Here is a 14,835-nt window from a genome sequence, read left to right as displayed (position 1 = left end):
TATTGTATAAAAATACGCAAAACCACCTTTTCTGGGTGAATTCCCTGGCATAGCGTGGAACTTCAGCTCCCCTTATTCAGAGATAGTTGTTCAAGGGTAACTTGTCAGTTTACTGGCAAATGCTTGTAGTATGGACGAGGGTAAAAACAAGCATAAGTATCACAACAGAACGACAAAAATCACCCTCAGAGAAATTCCTATGATCATCTGAGATACAGCAAATCTGCCAGTTCTGCAGAAGATGTGCAATTTCTATTCAGAAGGTCTGAGGTTAAGATTAGATGTTGGTTTTGTGGTCGGCTTGCACACTCGGCATGCTAACTGTGATTAGACTGCAGCTGAAAGAAGAGCAATAAAACCACTGACATATTTACAGCTATTTATGGGGTTTCTGCTCCTTGGTGACTGAGTTTACAGCTCAATTTATGAAGTAGTTAGTTCTTTGTGGAGAGAGTGAAACATGGAGAAATGAGATATTGTATTTATATGGCTGCACAAAGACAATCTATACATTTGTCACACGGCAGGTTCTCTAAAGGACTTTTCTGAAAATCACCTAGAAGCCGTTCCTCTCTCCATTGTTTCTAACAGAAAATCAAGCAAAATCCAGCACCTGCCTCCTTAATGTAGTCAGAGGTAACTAACTGGATAATGTATGCTGAGAAGCAAATATTTGGAAAGCTGAGTTATCTAGACTGATGGAACACAAACGAGTGAACCCAACTTTCCAAGTGCTATGTGTACTAGCTGGCAATAGAGATTTCCTGTTTATATGTGCATATATATGTATATATAAAATATTTTCATGAAATCTTACCTAGCTGTTTTCCCTTCCCATGAATGCCTGTCCCTCATTCCTATACATCCAAACCAAACTCATCGTTAAATCCACAGCACTAATGAAATTTCCACTCATTCTCTGGAGAGGAGATTAACACTTCATAGCTTATTATGTTTATTTATGTACTTTCTTATTTCTCCTCTTAAAGCATTGGCTCCTTGAAAACAGAATCAATATCTGACTTTTTTTTAAGATTTATTTTATTTACTTGAAAGACAGAGTTATGGAGAGTGGTAGAGACAAAGAGAAGTCTTCCATCCAATAGTTGACTCCCCAAATGGCTGCAAAGACCACAGCTGGGCCAGGCCAAAGCCAGGAACCAGGAGCTTCTTCCAGGCCTTCCACACAGGTGCAGGGGTCCAAGTACTTAGGCCATCTTCTTCTATTTTTCCATGTACATTAACAGGGAGCTGGATCAGGAGTGGAGCAGCTGCGACTTGAACTGGCACCCATATGGGATGCCGGCACTAAAGACTGTGGCTTTAACCTGCTGTGCCCCAGTGTTAACCCAATATCTGACTTTTAAATATTTCCCCAAACCAGCAGTCTTAAAGTTATACATTATGAATTAGACCGGAAAAAATTCTGCAACTTTCATGTCTAACATAATATCCCCTTCAAAAAATTCTAAACCATTCATGGATTTTTGAAGATCGTAGTTCTTCTCTTATTAATTATTTTTCTAGGAAATATAAGAAATGGCATTTATGATGATATAATAAATCATAATGAGAAGAATAAAAACTGAGGAGGAGTAGAGTATCCACATGGATTAAAAATAAAGGTCAACCTATTCTCCATTTTATAGATAGGGACGTGGATTCAAAGTCACTCATCCCATAGTTGCCTGTAGCAGGAGTACTTACAATTTTCTAAATGTTTCACAGCCTTTCATTATAGAATATGCAAAACAAATAGTTTTGCTAGTGATAAATGATATGTCTCCAAACTGCTGGTTACAGTTCTGAAAGCAGAAGGTATCTCAGTGGGAGCTCTAGGGAATAGGGACTGCTTGGTTCATATGCACAACCAAATATTGGTGATTGTTATTCAGTTTTGTATTGTCCAATGAAAAGAGTCATATCCCAGGTAAAAATTTCCTGGGAACATATAGGAAATAATGCAGTGGGAGTTGAAGTTTATATTAAGAAACAAAGGGCATGAACAAAAGTCTTCATATTTCTTTCTCTCTTTTTTCTTCTCTCTCTTATTTCATTTTTCATTTACCTGCTTGTTTATCTATCTCCTGTGTCTACCTACCTAATTACCTATCTTCAAGATATTTGTACGTGAAGAGAACAGAAAATAAGACCTTATTCTTCTACCATATACTGGAATTCAAATGCTAAGAGCATTAGTCTATTCATGTAGCAATAGTATAATATAACCACAGGGAAATTCCATTAAAATGGAGGTCATAAATATACAGAAGCGATTTTCCTTACTAATTTTTTTGTTTGTTGTTCTTGTTTTAAAAGAAGGGCATTGTCCCCTATGTTGCTTTTTCATCATGGTCCCTTTGGTGTTAGCTTGTAACACAATAAAAAATGCTATGCATATGTACTGCATATGACACTGGCCCCTTGGTAGGCATTCCAAATCATTATTAACCTTTGTACCTTTGAACCTATTTTACAAATGCTAAATGCTATTAACCTTTGCACCTTTGGTTCTGGTTTTCAGTTTCAGTGCTTAAGAAAGCAATCCTATACTTCTGGTTGCTATACATCAGTGGTTTATAATTATGGGCACATTTTCAAATACAGGTGCACTGTATTTGTCCCTAAGAACAGGGACAGAGCAGAATCATTTAAAAACAAACAGCCAGCCAACCAGCAAGCTTTGTGGTTGAGAGCAGCATTGTAGTGGATTACAAAGGCCTACACTCTCTCATGCATTCCTGTTGTAGTTTTCTCATGGTGTCAGGAACTCCACCTTTCTTTGTCATTACGGTCTATGGCCTAGAGTAGGTTTGGTATAGACGGTCACTCCATAAACAATTAGTAAATGTTGACAGACACCTATCTGTTTGCTTCTGAGCTGAGTTAATTCTAGCCACATTTCTGTTATTCTCTTTTTCAGCAGGTTTCACATGAAATCAGATATTCAGGGCTCAATTCAACCTTTCTCATTGTCCAGAAAACTGCAAAACAATACATTATCTGGAAAGCGTGCAATCTTAAATCTCTGTTTGCCTCAGAATAGCAACCTAAGGTTAACAATATTTATTTTCTTGCATTTCTCCTTCCATGAAAGTCATTTTAATTTTTTATTTGATAATTAATTAAAAGTGTGTTGCTTTTTAATGAGCTCATTTATTTCTATCGAAATCCTTTTAAAGCTGTTTTATAAAGTGAAAAACAATTTCTTTCTTAAAGCATTATCAATTATATTTAGGGCAATAAGAGAAAATTGGGTAGAAAACTTACGTTTTGTCTAAGAAGTCCATGAGAGATCTTAGCACAGTCTCAGCATCCATTGCTGCACTATTCTTATTAGAGCTGGTGTTTCCATTTGCTCTCATTTGGTTTAGTTCAACACTCATCTGTTTTATACACTCTTCAATTATAAGCTGAAAACTGAAAATAAAGTCTATAAATTCTAGGACAAAAGTAAACATTTTGCCAGTTTGTTTTAATGCTACCCTGAGGAGTTTGATGTTTCAAATCGTTTGAATTCCTTTGCATATTTGTTTTCAAACTTGTTCTACTGCAAACATTTCTTTTAAAAGCTAGAGTTAATATATATATATTATATAATATATAATATATAATAATATAATTTATTATTATAATAATATAATATATAAAATATATATAATAAATATATAATATTATATATATATACACACAGAGAGAGAGAGAGAGAGAAATCTTCTATCCACTGATTCACTCCCCAGTGGCTACAATGAACTGGGCAGGGCCAGGCCTGAGCCAGGAGCCAGGATCTTCCTGGAGGTCTCCCATGTGAGTGCAGGGACTTAAGGACTTGGGTCATCCTCTGTGGCTTTCCCAGGCACATTAGTTGGGAGCTGGATAGAAAGTGGGGCAACCAGGACACCAAGCAGCCCCACTGAGATACTGGTGTCACAGGCAGTGGTTTAACTGGCTATGCCACAGCACCAACCCCTGCAATCTTTTTGATACAATGAAAGCTTACTGGGAACTCTTAAAAGTAAAGCAGATAAAATGAATGCAATATGGAAAATGAAGCCAACGCAACAAGGATAATTGTTCTTTCTATAAGGAAAGTATGACATGCTGCCCATTTGTTAAAAAAAAAATCCTAATTACCCTAATTGAATAAATGCTTTCCTATATTTAAAACGTAATGGGTCCTGGATAGCCATGAGTTTCAATATCTAGACTGAACTAACTGGCTTTTTTTTTTTTTTTTTTTTTTTTTTTACTTGACAGGTAGAGCTATAGACAGTGAGAGAGAGAGACAGAAAGGTCTTCCTTCCATTGGTTCACTCCCCAAATGGCTGCTAAGGTCGGCGCTGTGCCAATCCAAAGCCAGGAGCCAGGTGCCTCCTCCTAGTCTCCCATGCAGGTGCAGGGGCCCAAGCACTTGAGCCATCTTCCACTGCCCTCCTGGGCCACAGCAGAGAGCTGGACTGGAAGAGGAGCAACTGGGACTAGAACCAGGCGCCCATATGGGATGCCGGCGCCGCAGGTGGAAGATTAAGCAAGTGAGCCACAGCGCCGGACCCAACTAACTGGCTTTGTACAAATAATGCCCTTCAAGTGCCTCCTAAAGGCGCCATTCCTTGTTACATAATTAAGTTCTGTTCATATTTCCCCAAATTGGAATTCATATGTTAGCTTTTGTAACATGAATTTCCTCCCCACTCCAACATATCAAAACACACTTATTCATCTCGATGATATGGATATTTTATAGATAGTAATTTAAATATTATTTTTCCACTTATATTTTAGTTCTTATTTTGTTTGGTCATCTCATTTTTTAATAAGTTCCGAACACCTCTATTTTTGACCATTTCGTTCTCCCACTAACTTTGCTAAATAATCTGTAATGTTTCCTTGGGAGCTGAAGGCAACAGTCTTTCTGCTAACCTCACAGTAATACACAATCGTGATCAACAGAGGCAAACCTGAAACAGCTATATTCCTTGGATCTAAGCAGCCGTTTTAAGGTTCCCCTCACCTTGAGTCACAGAGGCAGAAGTCACCCCAGGCATGTGGAGGCTCCCTGCCTCTGGCTTGAATGAGCCTGGGTGATGGGCCATTTGCCCAGCTGTTGCAAGTTTGCCTCTCTTCATGGATCAGCAGGTCAGCTAACAACACAGAGCAGCCGCAGAGCACCTGCCCTGAGCTTCCACAGCGTGCTGCTAGGGCGCTCTGCTAAAGGAGCTAGACATAGCACACCCCTGATAATGACACCAGGCTGGGTATGGCTTCTCTCCTTACTCTGCACCACACCTAGATGTCGGGGGAAAAACTACAATGTTTGCAGTGTCTTTTTTTTTTTTAAGACTTAGTTTCCGCTGTAACAGCAGTTTTTTAAGTGTCATGTGAAACTGAGTTACAACAATTAGTCAACATTTATTGCACTAGCATTTAAAGCAAATTCTACATTAAGTAAATGCAATTCTTCAAAGGTATATTTGCTTTCCTATCTATTTTAATATTTCATGATGAGATGATGACTTTTTCCTACAGGATCAATGTGAGGTTTATGCAGAGTAAAACTTCTCTTTATTTAGTACCACACCATAGATATACAAAGTTGCATAAAAAAAAAACAAAACAGAAAAATACATAGATCTATCAGTATTTTCTAAATTCCTGCTCATGACATGGTTGCGTCGGATTCCTAAACCATAAAACCAAGAATCCTGGTTTAGTGATTCTGAAGTGCTGCCACACTGCTCTGCATGGCAGGAACAAAATTAACTATTATTATGTATGTAAATACAGTTTTCTTCCCTCCCTTCCTCCTTCCCACTCTCTACTGTTCAACGGCCAATTTCTACACTTGAACTAGTGGAATCATTATTCAATGTGAGATATGAGCATACATAAAAGTGAGGGAAACAGACAAGTAAAACAAAGCCGAGAGCTGAGTGTTGTTAAGCGCTACCAACTGAAGGACTCCCAGGGCTCTGGCTGGGGTGGGCTGGGATCTTAGGGGACAACACCATTAGATGGGAGGGTCATGAAAGACCGTTCAGAGGAGATGATGCAGATCTCAACATCTAAAGGATTCAGCCACCAGGAGGAGAGAAACAGCACGGAAGTCATGATTACTGTAAGCTACATGTTAGCAACTACACAGGCCACTTACCTTTCCCCGTAAGCGACACTGAGTTCATCCAGAACCCCATTGAGTTTAACTTGAAGTTCCTTGAGAATAGTACTAGCTTCCGGATCTAGCTGCAGAGAGACCATAAATAACATCACTGTGGAGTCCTGAGGAAGCATGCCTCCGTTTCTCTCACAAGCATTTTGCTTGTTGTATCATAACTTCAAGTGACAACCAAAATGAGTTTATGCTTTTTTTTCTCTCCTCTTCTGTCTTTGAAGTCAAATAAGAAATTGTGAAGAAACCAGGAAGGTCTTCAACAAGTTCATGAGAAATGTTTCTAATGAAAAAATTGTGTGCGCATGAATTTCAAAATTTTTACATCAAAATTAACTTATCTTTTAAATTCTATTTCCCATGAACATTTGAAGCACCTTTTTATATCAAAAATTGCCTGAAGTCCATGGCATGCACACAAATAACAGCTAGATAGCAAAGCCTTTGGGTACAGCAATGGGATGCAAGGCATGACAACAGTGTCCTCCACAACATGATAATTTCAAAATTTAGAAAACCTAACATGTTATACAGTAGCTGAATATGTGCTGCTTCAAAATATATTTGAATACTTAGTATCCCTATATATACATGTATGTATTAAAAATAAAAACTCAGTTAAACATTAAGGTTTGAGTATTGTGTTGGGCCTTATGAAGGTATTTATTTACTTTTTCAATTTTTGAATGAAAAGTAACAGGAAAAATAAATTATCCAAACACTTCCATGTTTCTCTGGAGAAGATAGGACCTACATTTCTTCCTGGATGTCAGTTTGCAACTCAGAGTTCAGGATTCCAAGTTTCACATGTTAATTTATTATATTTTTCTTTAAACACTCCATTATCTGTTTGGGGCTAATCTTATAAACAAATTTTAGGAGAAAAGAAAAATATTTTGACCAAGTTCATTTATTTTTGATATTTGTTCTTACAATGCAAACTATAAAATCCAGCTTTTCTATCTGATTTATTCTTTTTGTTTTTTAAAGATTCACTTGTTGTTGCTTTTTTTTTTTTTTTGACAGGCAGAGTGGACAGTGAGAGAGACAGAGAGAAAGGTCTTCCTTTTGCCATTGGTTCACCCTCCAATGGCCGCCGCGGCCAGTGTGCCGCAGCCGGCGCACCGCGCTGATCCAATTGCAGGAGCCAGGTGCTTCTCCTGGTCTCCCATGGGGTGCAGGGCCCAAGCACTTGGGCCATCCTCCACTGCACTCCCTGGCCACAGCAGAGAGCTGGCCTGGAACAGGGGCAACCGGGACAGAATCCGGCGCCCCGATCGGGACTAGAACCCGGTGTGCCGGCGCCGCAAGGCAGAGGATTAGTCTAGTGAGCTGCGGCGCCGGCCCTGATTTATTCTTAAAATAATCTTAGTCAATATTATGAAATTACTTATAAATACAAATAAATAAGGCTAAATGTCAATTTACTAATATAGCAAAATTTATTTTTGCAATTAAAATGGTCAACACAGACTTTATCAGGAATTTTATTACATTTTATTCTGTTTGTTAATTGTATTTTTACAAGTTGATTATTTTTAAATACCTTATAATACATGTATTATATCAAGTAAAGAGAAATTCATGTAAAGGGTAATCTAGAATATTCTCTGAAATTGGAATTTAATTCAATGTTTCTTCCTTTGAGTCTTCATAAATTTCATTTCCTACCATTAGTATTTGTAATTCTTCCACAGAATAATCTACCATTGAGAAGAGGATGGGATAAAGCTAACTCTTGGAAGTTTAACAAATTAAAGCATGACTTACAATAAACAAGAGAATCTAAGAAGAGTATCAGTTTAAGTTCCGAGAAACCAGTGTTCAATCAATAAAATTCACTATGGGTGTACATTAGAAATAAATCTTAGTATCATCCAAGATAAGAAATTATTAGGAAGAAGTATTATCTCCATACCTCAGTAGGTGAGTAGCTCTAGGTTGTACTGGCAAGAATGAAAACATTGGAATAGAAATATAAAATTGCATTTGGCATCTGAGATTTTACGAATTATATCAACAGGTCTTGATGTTAGTTTTAACTCAAATCCAAGTAATGTTCAGGACAGATTAGTTTCAGCTCCTCTATTGGAGCTAATCAGATAGACTCACAGCTCTTGTCTACATACACACAGGCCATCATAATAGATTTCTGCAGCAGGGGAAACGTTAAAATACTTCGAGTTTCAGGCTAAGAGTTTTCATCTACAAGCAGTCTAGGGCAGCGATTCCAAAAGAAAATTAGATGGTGTTTATCTTAAGAAGAACTTAGACATGCATTTCAACACAATAGCCCAACAAATTCAAGAAATCTTAACTCCCTCCCCCTTAGATAAGAAAATGCATGGACTTCCCATTCCAGTCCTGGGGACCATGTAAGTGGACATTTTTATTTTTTCTTGTTACTAATACCAGTTATAACTTGTTTTCACATCTATCAAAATATTGGGGAAGAGGGACTGAGAGGAGACCTCCCATGTGGTTTTCTCAGGCTCCCTACTTCTTGCAGATATGGGCAGCAGTTCCCTCTCCACAGGTCTGCTGCCTCCAAGGAAATGGCTCCCCCTGCAGGCAGTAGGATGAACCTACTTGAGCCATCACTGCTGCGTCCCAGGGTGCCCATTAGCAGGAAACTAGAATTGGGAATAGAACTGGAACTTGAACCAGGCTCTCTAATAAGGGCTACACCATTCCAATGGTGGGCAACAGCTAGGCCAAACACCCATCTCTAATCTTAATTGTTGAATCCAATGACTTTATATATCTTACTCAGCCTTCAGTCACATTGCTGTTTATTCTTAAACTCTTACTTCCTTGTTTCTCTATGTCTTTTCTTGACTTCACTTCCTCTGTATGCTCCTTAAATATGAGTGTTATACAATTTTGGCATTCCTTTTTTGTTTCTCTCCATAATTGCTTCCTGAGAAACTGCATTCATGCCTGTGGTTTTAACTGTGGCCTATATGGTAAAGACCCATACATCTATTATCTACAGCCTTAAAGCATGCCTGAGAATCCTTCTCTATTCCAAAGTGCCTGTTAGACTTTCACATGTGGATGGCCCACACATACCTCAATCAAATGGAACCTGCTACTTGCCCATTCTTTAACTTCTTTTTGATTTGGATAATAGCATTCAATTGTTTAAGACTGAAATGTGAACATTGTCTCTGGCTTCTCTTTTTCTTCCTTCCATACTGTATCAATTAGATACCAAATATGATTAACAATATTTCTAAAGAATTTTCTCCATCAATCCTTTCCTTTCCATTTCCCAACTCAGTCATTATCTTAATTAGGCTATAACAGTCATCTCCAAGTTGTGTTCTTGTTTCTCATTTTTCCCCTTCTATCTTTTTCACTGTTCAGAGTTGTAACAAAGCCCCAAACTGATCATTGCACTTTCTGACCCCTCAAACTGGCTTTCAACCAGGGAAGTGCTTCAAGCAATTTCTCACAGTCTTATCTGGGATCTTGCTATTTCTTTTATTTTGAAAAGATCATTTCTCTCCAGCCCTTTCACTTAAGTGGAATCTATGTCTCATATGTAAGAACTAGTTCAATTTAAAATACATAATTGAGAAATCAGCCAAAATTCCCACGTGAATTCAGAGTAGGGTACTCTTCCTGAAATGCACCAAATCACTCCGTGGGCCCTAGCAGCAGCATGCATCCTGTGAAATGTTATCAATAAAGACTATGGGGTCCTCTTTATCGCAAATAAATTGTGCTCTAACAATGCTATCTTCCTATCTGTTTTTAAAAAAATCCATCTTAGGAGAGACTTTCTCCAAGAACTTAATGACCATTTAGAGATAAACTATGGCATTTTTCTTATCTCATCCAGATTAGTGCGAACATTAAGCCAGAAATACAAGTTATATGAATTCATGTTTCCAATTCATGGTTTCAAAAACTTGAACACCAGTACTGTCTCCCATTATAATTAAGGTGAGACTGTTGTAAATTCAGCTGTCACGGTGCCTCATATCAACTAAATGCTTTTGAGATACGTTAGATTAGGTTTTTCAGCCTACACACTGAGTAGGAAAGAAAGGAAGATTGCCTTATCTTTTATCATTTTCTCAAAGTAGTTTCCAAATAATTAATGTACAATAACTTTTAGATGTTTCTGTTCCTGTTTGGACCATTTTTTGTTAAATTATACTTTCAAGCCTCTTATAAATACGTAACATTTTGCTCAGTTAAAATTTGTTTTCTCTTTCTATTTTTTAAAGATTCATTTACTTGAAAGGCTGAGTTACAGAGAGAGAGAGAGAGAGAGAGAGAGAGAGAGAGAACGAGAAACATGAGCTATCTTTCACCCATGGGTTCACTACCCAAATGGCCAGGGTTAGGCCAGGCTGAAACCAGGAGCCAGGAGCTTCTTCCAGGTCTGCCACATTGGTGCAGAGTCTCAAGCACTTGGATCATCTTCCTCTGTTTTCTCAGGCCATTAGCAGGGAGCTGGATTGGAAGTGGAACAGCTGGAACTCAAACCTGCACCCATAGGGGATGCCAGTGTTCCAGGCAGCAGCCTAACCAACTGTGCCACAATGCTGGTCCCTGTTTCCCCTTCCTTACCTGCAATACATTTTCTCTCCATTGTGTTTTTTTGGAATGCTAATCAGGTTCTTGCCCTTCAGACCACAGAATGTTAGAAAACCAGAAACCACACTGTTCCTCTTATCCACAGGTAGGGGAAATGAAGGCCCAGACAAGGTGTCATGCTCCTGGAGTCACAAGAGGGCTGAAGACACTGTTTTCTCTGTAGAGAATCTATTCTGAACATGTTCATTAATAAAGCAAACATCCCAAATAAGATGACCTCACTGGAAAGAGCACAGAGCACATTAGACGACTAACTTTGAAACAGGACAGAGCAGAGAGAAGCCAGGAATAGAAGGTGAGGCCCTGTATTTCACAATTTTACTCTGCAAATACTGCCTTTTTGTCCTTCCCTAAGCTGTCTTTCCCATTTGTCTGTACAGAGTACTGCATCCACATTGAACCCCAGTACAGCAGTGTGAATATGGTCTGTTTTTCTACTCAATTCAGCACCTGCTGAACTTTGAGGGATAGAGACAGGATACCCTGAATTCAGAGCCTTTTGAAGGAGGTGCCTAGGGTTTACTCTGCTAAGCAGGAGAAAAGGAGGGTTGGCTGTGTTAAACTGTTAGGTTGTACTAGTGACTGCATTGATGTATGGCTTGCTAGGGCAGGCATAAGCAATCAAAGGGGAATCACAACACAATAGAGAAATGGATTTATTATAGAAGAAAGCAGTTAAAGTGAGATACTATTTCCCTCCTTCCTGACTGTGGCGTATACCCTCTCTTCTTAAGTTTTCTTAAGGTTCAAACAGAGGTTAGTTTAAAAAGGGGACGCCGTGGTAGTGAGTGATCTGATGTGCTGTCCCCCAGTGCTCTGGGGAATGAGGTTAACAAGCTGGCCTGCCTGTGTCTCTGCTTCATCTGGACCTGGGTTGCCAGCTCAAAACCTCTCAACCTTTTCAGCAACACCCTTCCTTAATTTTATGAACTTATCAGGTAGCTGAACTGCACTGAATTCTTAATCATGTTTATTAAATCAACTCAGTACAATTTGCCCTCTGGCCTTCATTATTCTCCTAATTTTCTATTAAGTCCAATTTGTTAACTCTAATTGGCAGTGAGGATTAGAAGGAGAAAGAAATCCGGCAATATTTGCACACTGCCACAACGAAAGGCTGTCACTCCAAACATGCAATTCTCCTGCTATCTGGTGCGATGAAACCTTTTATAAACAACGTTTTGTTTTGTTTTAAGACAGAATTCAGCCAAATGACATCACACCTTTGAGCTATACTTCCACAATGAAAAGCTGGAGGTTGGGTTTATTCTATGAGCTTGTGTTGCATATAATCTAACAATTATTCTTTTGAATATTCTTTTGAAGAATATTTTCCACTGAAGAAATGGTTGGTTTTTTTCCTTACAAACCTATGTTTTTAATCGATCAGAATCCCCTAATATATTCTGAAGTCTTTGAAGGTAGGGTTTGCCTCAGTATTTACTGTATCTCCCATACCTAGTAAAATCTAGAGCTACATAGGTCCTTAGCAAATAAATATTTGCTGATTACACTAATGGAGGAGTAAATTGTCTTCAAGTTCTATGTATGCTCATCCCTACTTTCCATAGAGCAGTCAGCTCTGTAGGGAAGAGTTACTTAGAGTAGCCAGGGAAACAAGAAACACCTGACTTCTGAATAGCTCTTTGTCTAGGTGTGAAAATGCATTCCTGTTCTAATCGTTGTTTTACAAGATTGTACTCCTCATAAGCTCCTTGAAGTGAAAGGCATTTAATATTTTTTAAATTTCCCACCCTAACCCCAGCCTCCCTGCAGATATAGGAAATATAAGAAGGCAACAATGAATACCTAAATGAAATAGGAAGAACTTTGCAAATTGCTTTAGAAAACAATATTTGAACTTAAAAGGAAGATATAGTATGACTGGGTGAAATAGCATATTTTATTATGTAATGATGTCTAACATAATCTATAATTTACCTTTTTCTATAAATTGTTTTATAATTACTAGAAAAGATAAAAACAGCAGGCTGATTCCCATTAATTTATTAACTAGTACATTACATCTTTATTTAGATTAAGGATAAAAACTAAGATAGAACAAAACATAAAACCAGCCTCTGAACATGAGGCTTCTCCTCTTTACAACTACAATACCTCTTTTATAAGATTATATATAAAATGCAAGCATAAAGTCCAGAATGTTAAAAAGATGCTGGACTTTTGTACATGACTGCAAACTGGTTCCCTGTATTTTGAGATTATTATATTCTTTAATACAAACATTACCCTCACTCGTATTGCATACTGTCTCAGTATCGAGCATATTGAATCTCATGTCTTCTCAAGATGCAGAACACAGAAAGCAGGTCAGTTAAGAATGGTGCACAGACAATTCAAGGGGATATTTTGAGCTATTTTCTAATTACTTGGTTCTTGTTCTAAAAATATAAAGCAGTAATTCTCAGAATATGGTCCTCTACCCAGTAGAATTAGCATCTGCTGAGAATTTGTTGGAATGTAAATAACTGGATTCAGGCCAAGACCTACTGAATCAAATACTTAAATGTGTTTGCTAAACTCACCAGGTAGTCTGCTGCATATTGAAGTTCAAGAACTAGTGGCATAGTGTATTATTTCCTGTAAAGCAGTGATCTGTTGGGGCTGGCATCCCATATGGGTGCCAGTTTGAGTTACAACTGCTTCACTTCCCATCCAGCTCCCTGCTATTGCCCCTGGAAATCAATGGGAGATGTCAAGTCCTTGGGCCCCTGTCACCATGTGGGAGACCCAGAAGAAGCTCCTGGCTCCTGGCTTCAGCCTGCCCAGGCCTGGCCTTTGTGGCCATTTGGGGAATGAACCAGCAGATGGAAAATCTCTTTATCTCTCTCTCTCTCTTTCTCTCTCTCTCTCTCTCTCTCTGTATCTCTTAACTCTGCCTTTCAAATAAATAAAAAAAACTTAAAAAAAACCAGTAATCTGAATCTTAGCACATAAAAATTTGAGAGGGTAGTATGAAGCAAAAAACAATAGAAACTAATTTCTTTTCTTTCTGGTCTAGGGTTGCTTAACTGATGACCAAGTCTATGTGGCTAATTGGTTTTTAAGAGAATTTCAATGAATTACATGTCCACGCTTTTAGGCAACCCTTTGCAATTTCTGACATATTTAATTTATCATCAAATTATTTGAAAATATATCATACATAAATATATTTATATCACACACACACACACACACACACATATATATATATATATATATATATATAAACTTTTTGAAGCCCAAGCATTTTAAAAAGAAATTCTATTTCCTACCCTAATCTCAGCCTCCCTACAGATACAATAAATATTAGTAGGCAATGATGACTACTTATACTAAATTGAAAGAACTTAGAAAATTTCTTTAGGAAACAATTTTAAAACTGAAAGAAATATATGTGTATCCCTGAAACAAAAGAATAATTAAATCCTACATTAAACTATATGCAATTCTAGGACATGGGGTTGTTTTAGATTCCTTGGCCCTAAGCAGCCTGAATATATGTAGAAGTTACTTTCACAGAAAAGTTTACCACCTTGAAATGAATTATAAAATTCGATCCGTTTCAAAGATATATCAACAAAAATAATATTATCATTGTACCAGTTGGGCTGTTTTATGGTCAACAGAATGAAAAAAAAATTCGGAACACATTTCCTCTTCCCCCTTTCTTCATAATAACTAGCATCTAGGATTTGAAAAAAGAGCCCTGTGGATAACTTTAGAATCCACCATTTTAGATGACTGCATAAGTCTAATACTGTGAAGAAGCAAGACATCTTCTGCCTACACAGAACAGTCATAATTATCCTGAACCAACGACTACAGGTTCTGTAGAGTTTTATAACCAATATCTATGACTTTCTGAAAGATAAATCGAGTTTTGGAATATTTAATTTTGTTTCCACATACTTGAATATATTGTATTACAGATCCAGAAAATACTAATAAGTCCTTCTCATGGCCAGGGCAAGGTTTTTGCTACAAAATGAATATAGATTAAATATATATTTGCATTTGATATATGCTCAGTTATATTTAGGAAATATGCTACT

General features: G+C 37.7%; 1 protein-coding gene across 1 annotated transcript in view; it reads right to left on the bottom strand.

Moving 5' to 3' along the window:
• UNC13C (unc-13 homolog C) overlaps positions 1 to 14,835 on the bottom strand; it is a 645,143-nt gene that overhangs the window by 126,558 nt on the left and 503,750 nt on the right. The window contains exons 24-25 of the mRNA XM_017348010.4: positions 6,152 to 6,240; positions 3,271 to 3,420 (exon numbers count right to left, since the gene is read on the bottom strand). Coding sequence (XP_017203499.3) covers positions 3,271 to 3,420; positions 6,152 to 6,240 — 239 coding nt within the window. The remainder of the gene's footprint in view (positions 1 to 3,270; positions 3,421 to 6,151; positions 6,241 to 14,835) is intronic.

Source organism: Oryctolagus cuniculus, chromosome 12 (genome assembly GCF_051225735.1).
Source record: "Oryctolagus cuniculus isolate XC-2025 breed Fujian yellow rabbit chromosome 12, ASM5122573v1, whole genome shotgun sequence".
In the NCBI taxonomy this organism is placed as follows: Eukaryota; Metazoa; Chordata; class Mammalia; order Lagomorpha; family Leporidae; genus Oryctolagus; species Oryctolagus cuniculus.
Note: the sequence above shows the minus strand (reverse complement) of the source record. Positions and strands in the feature narration are given on the sequence as shown.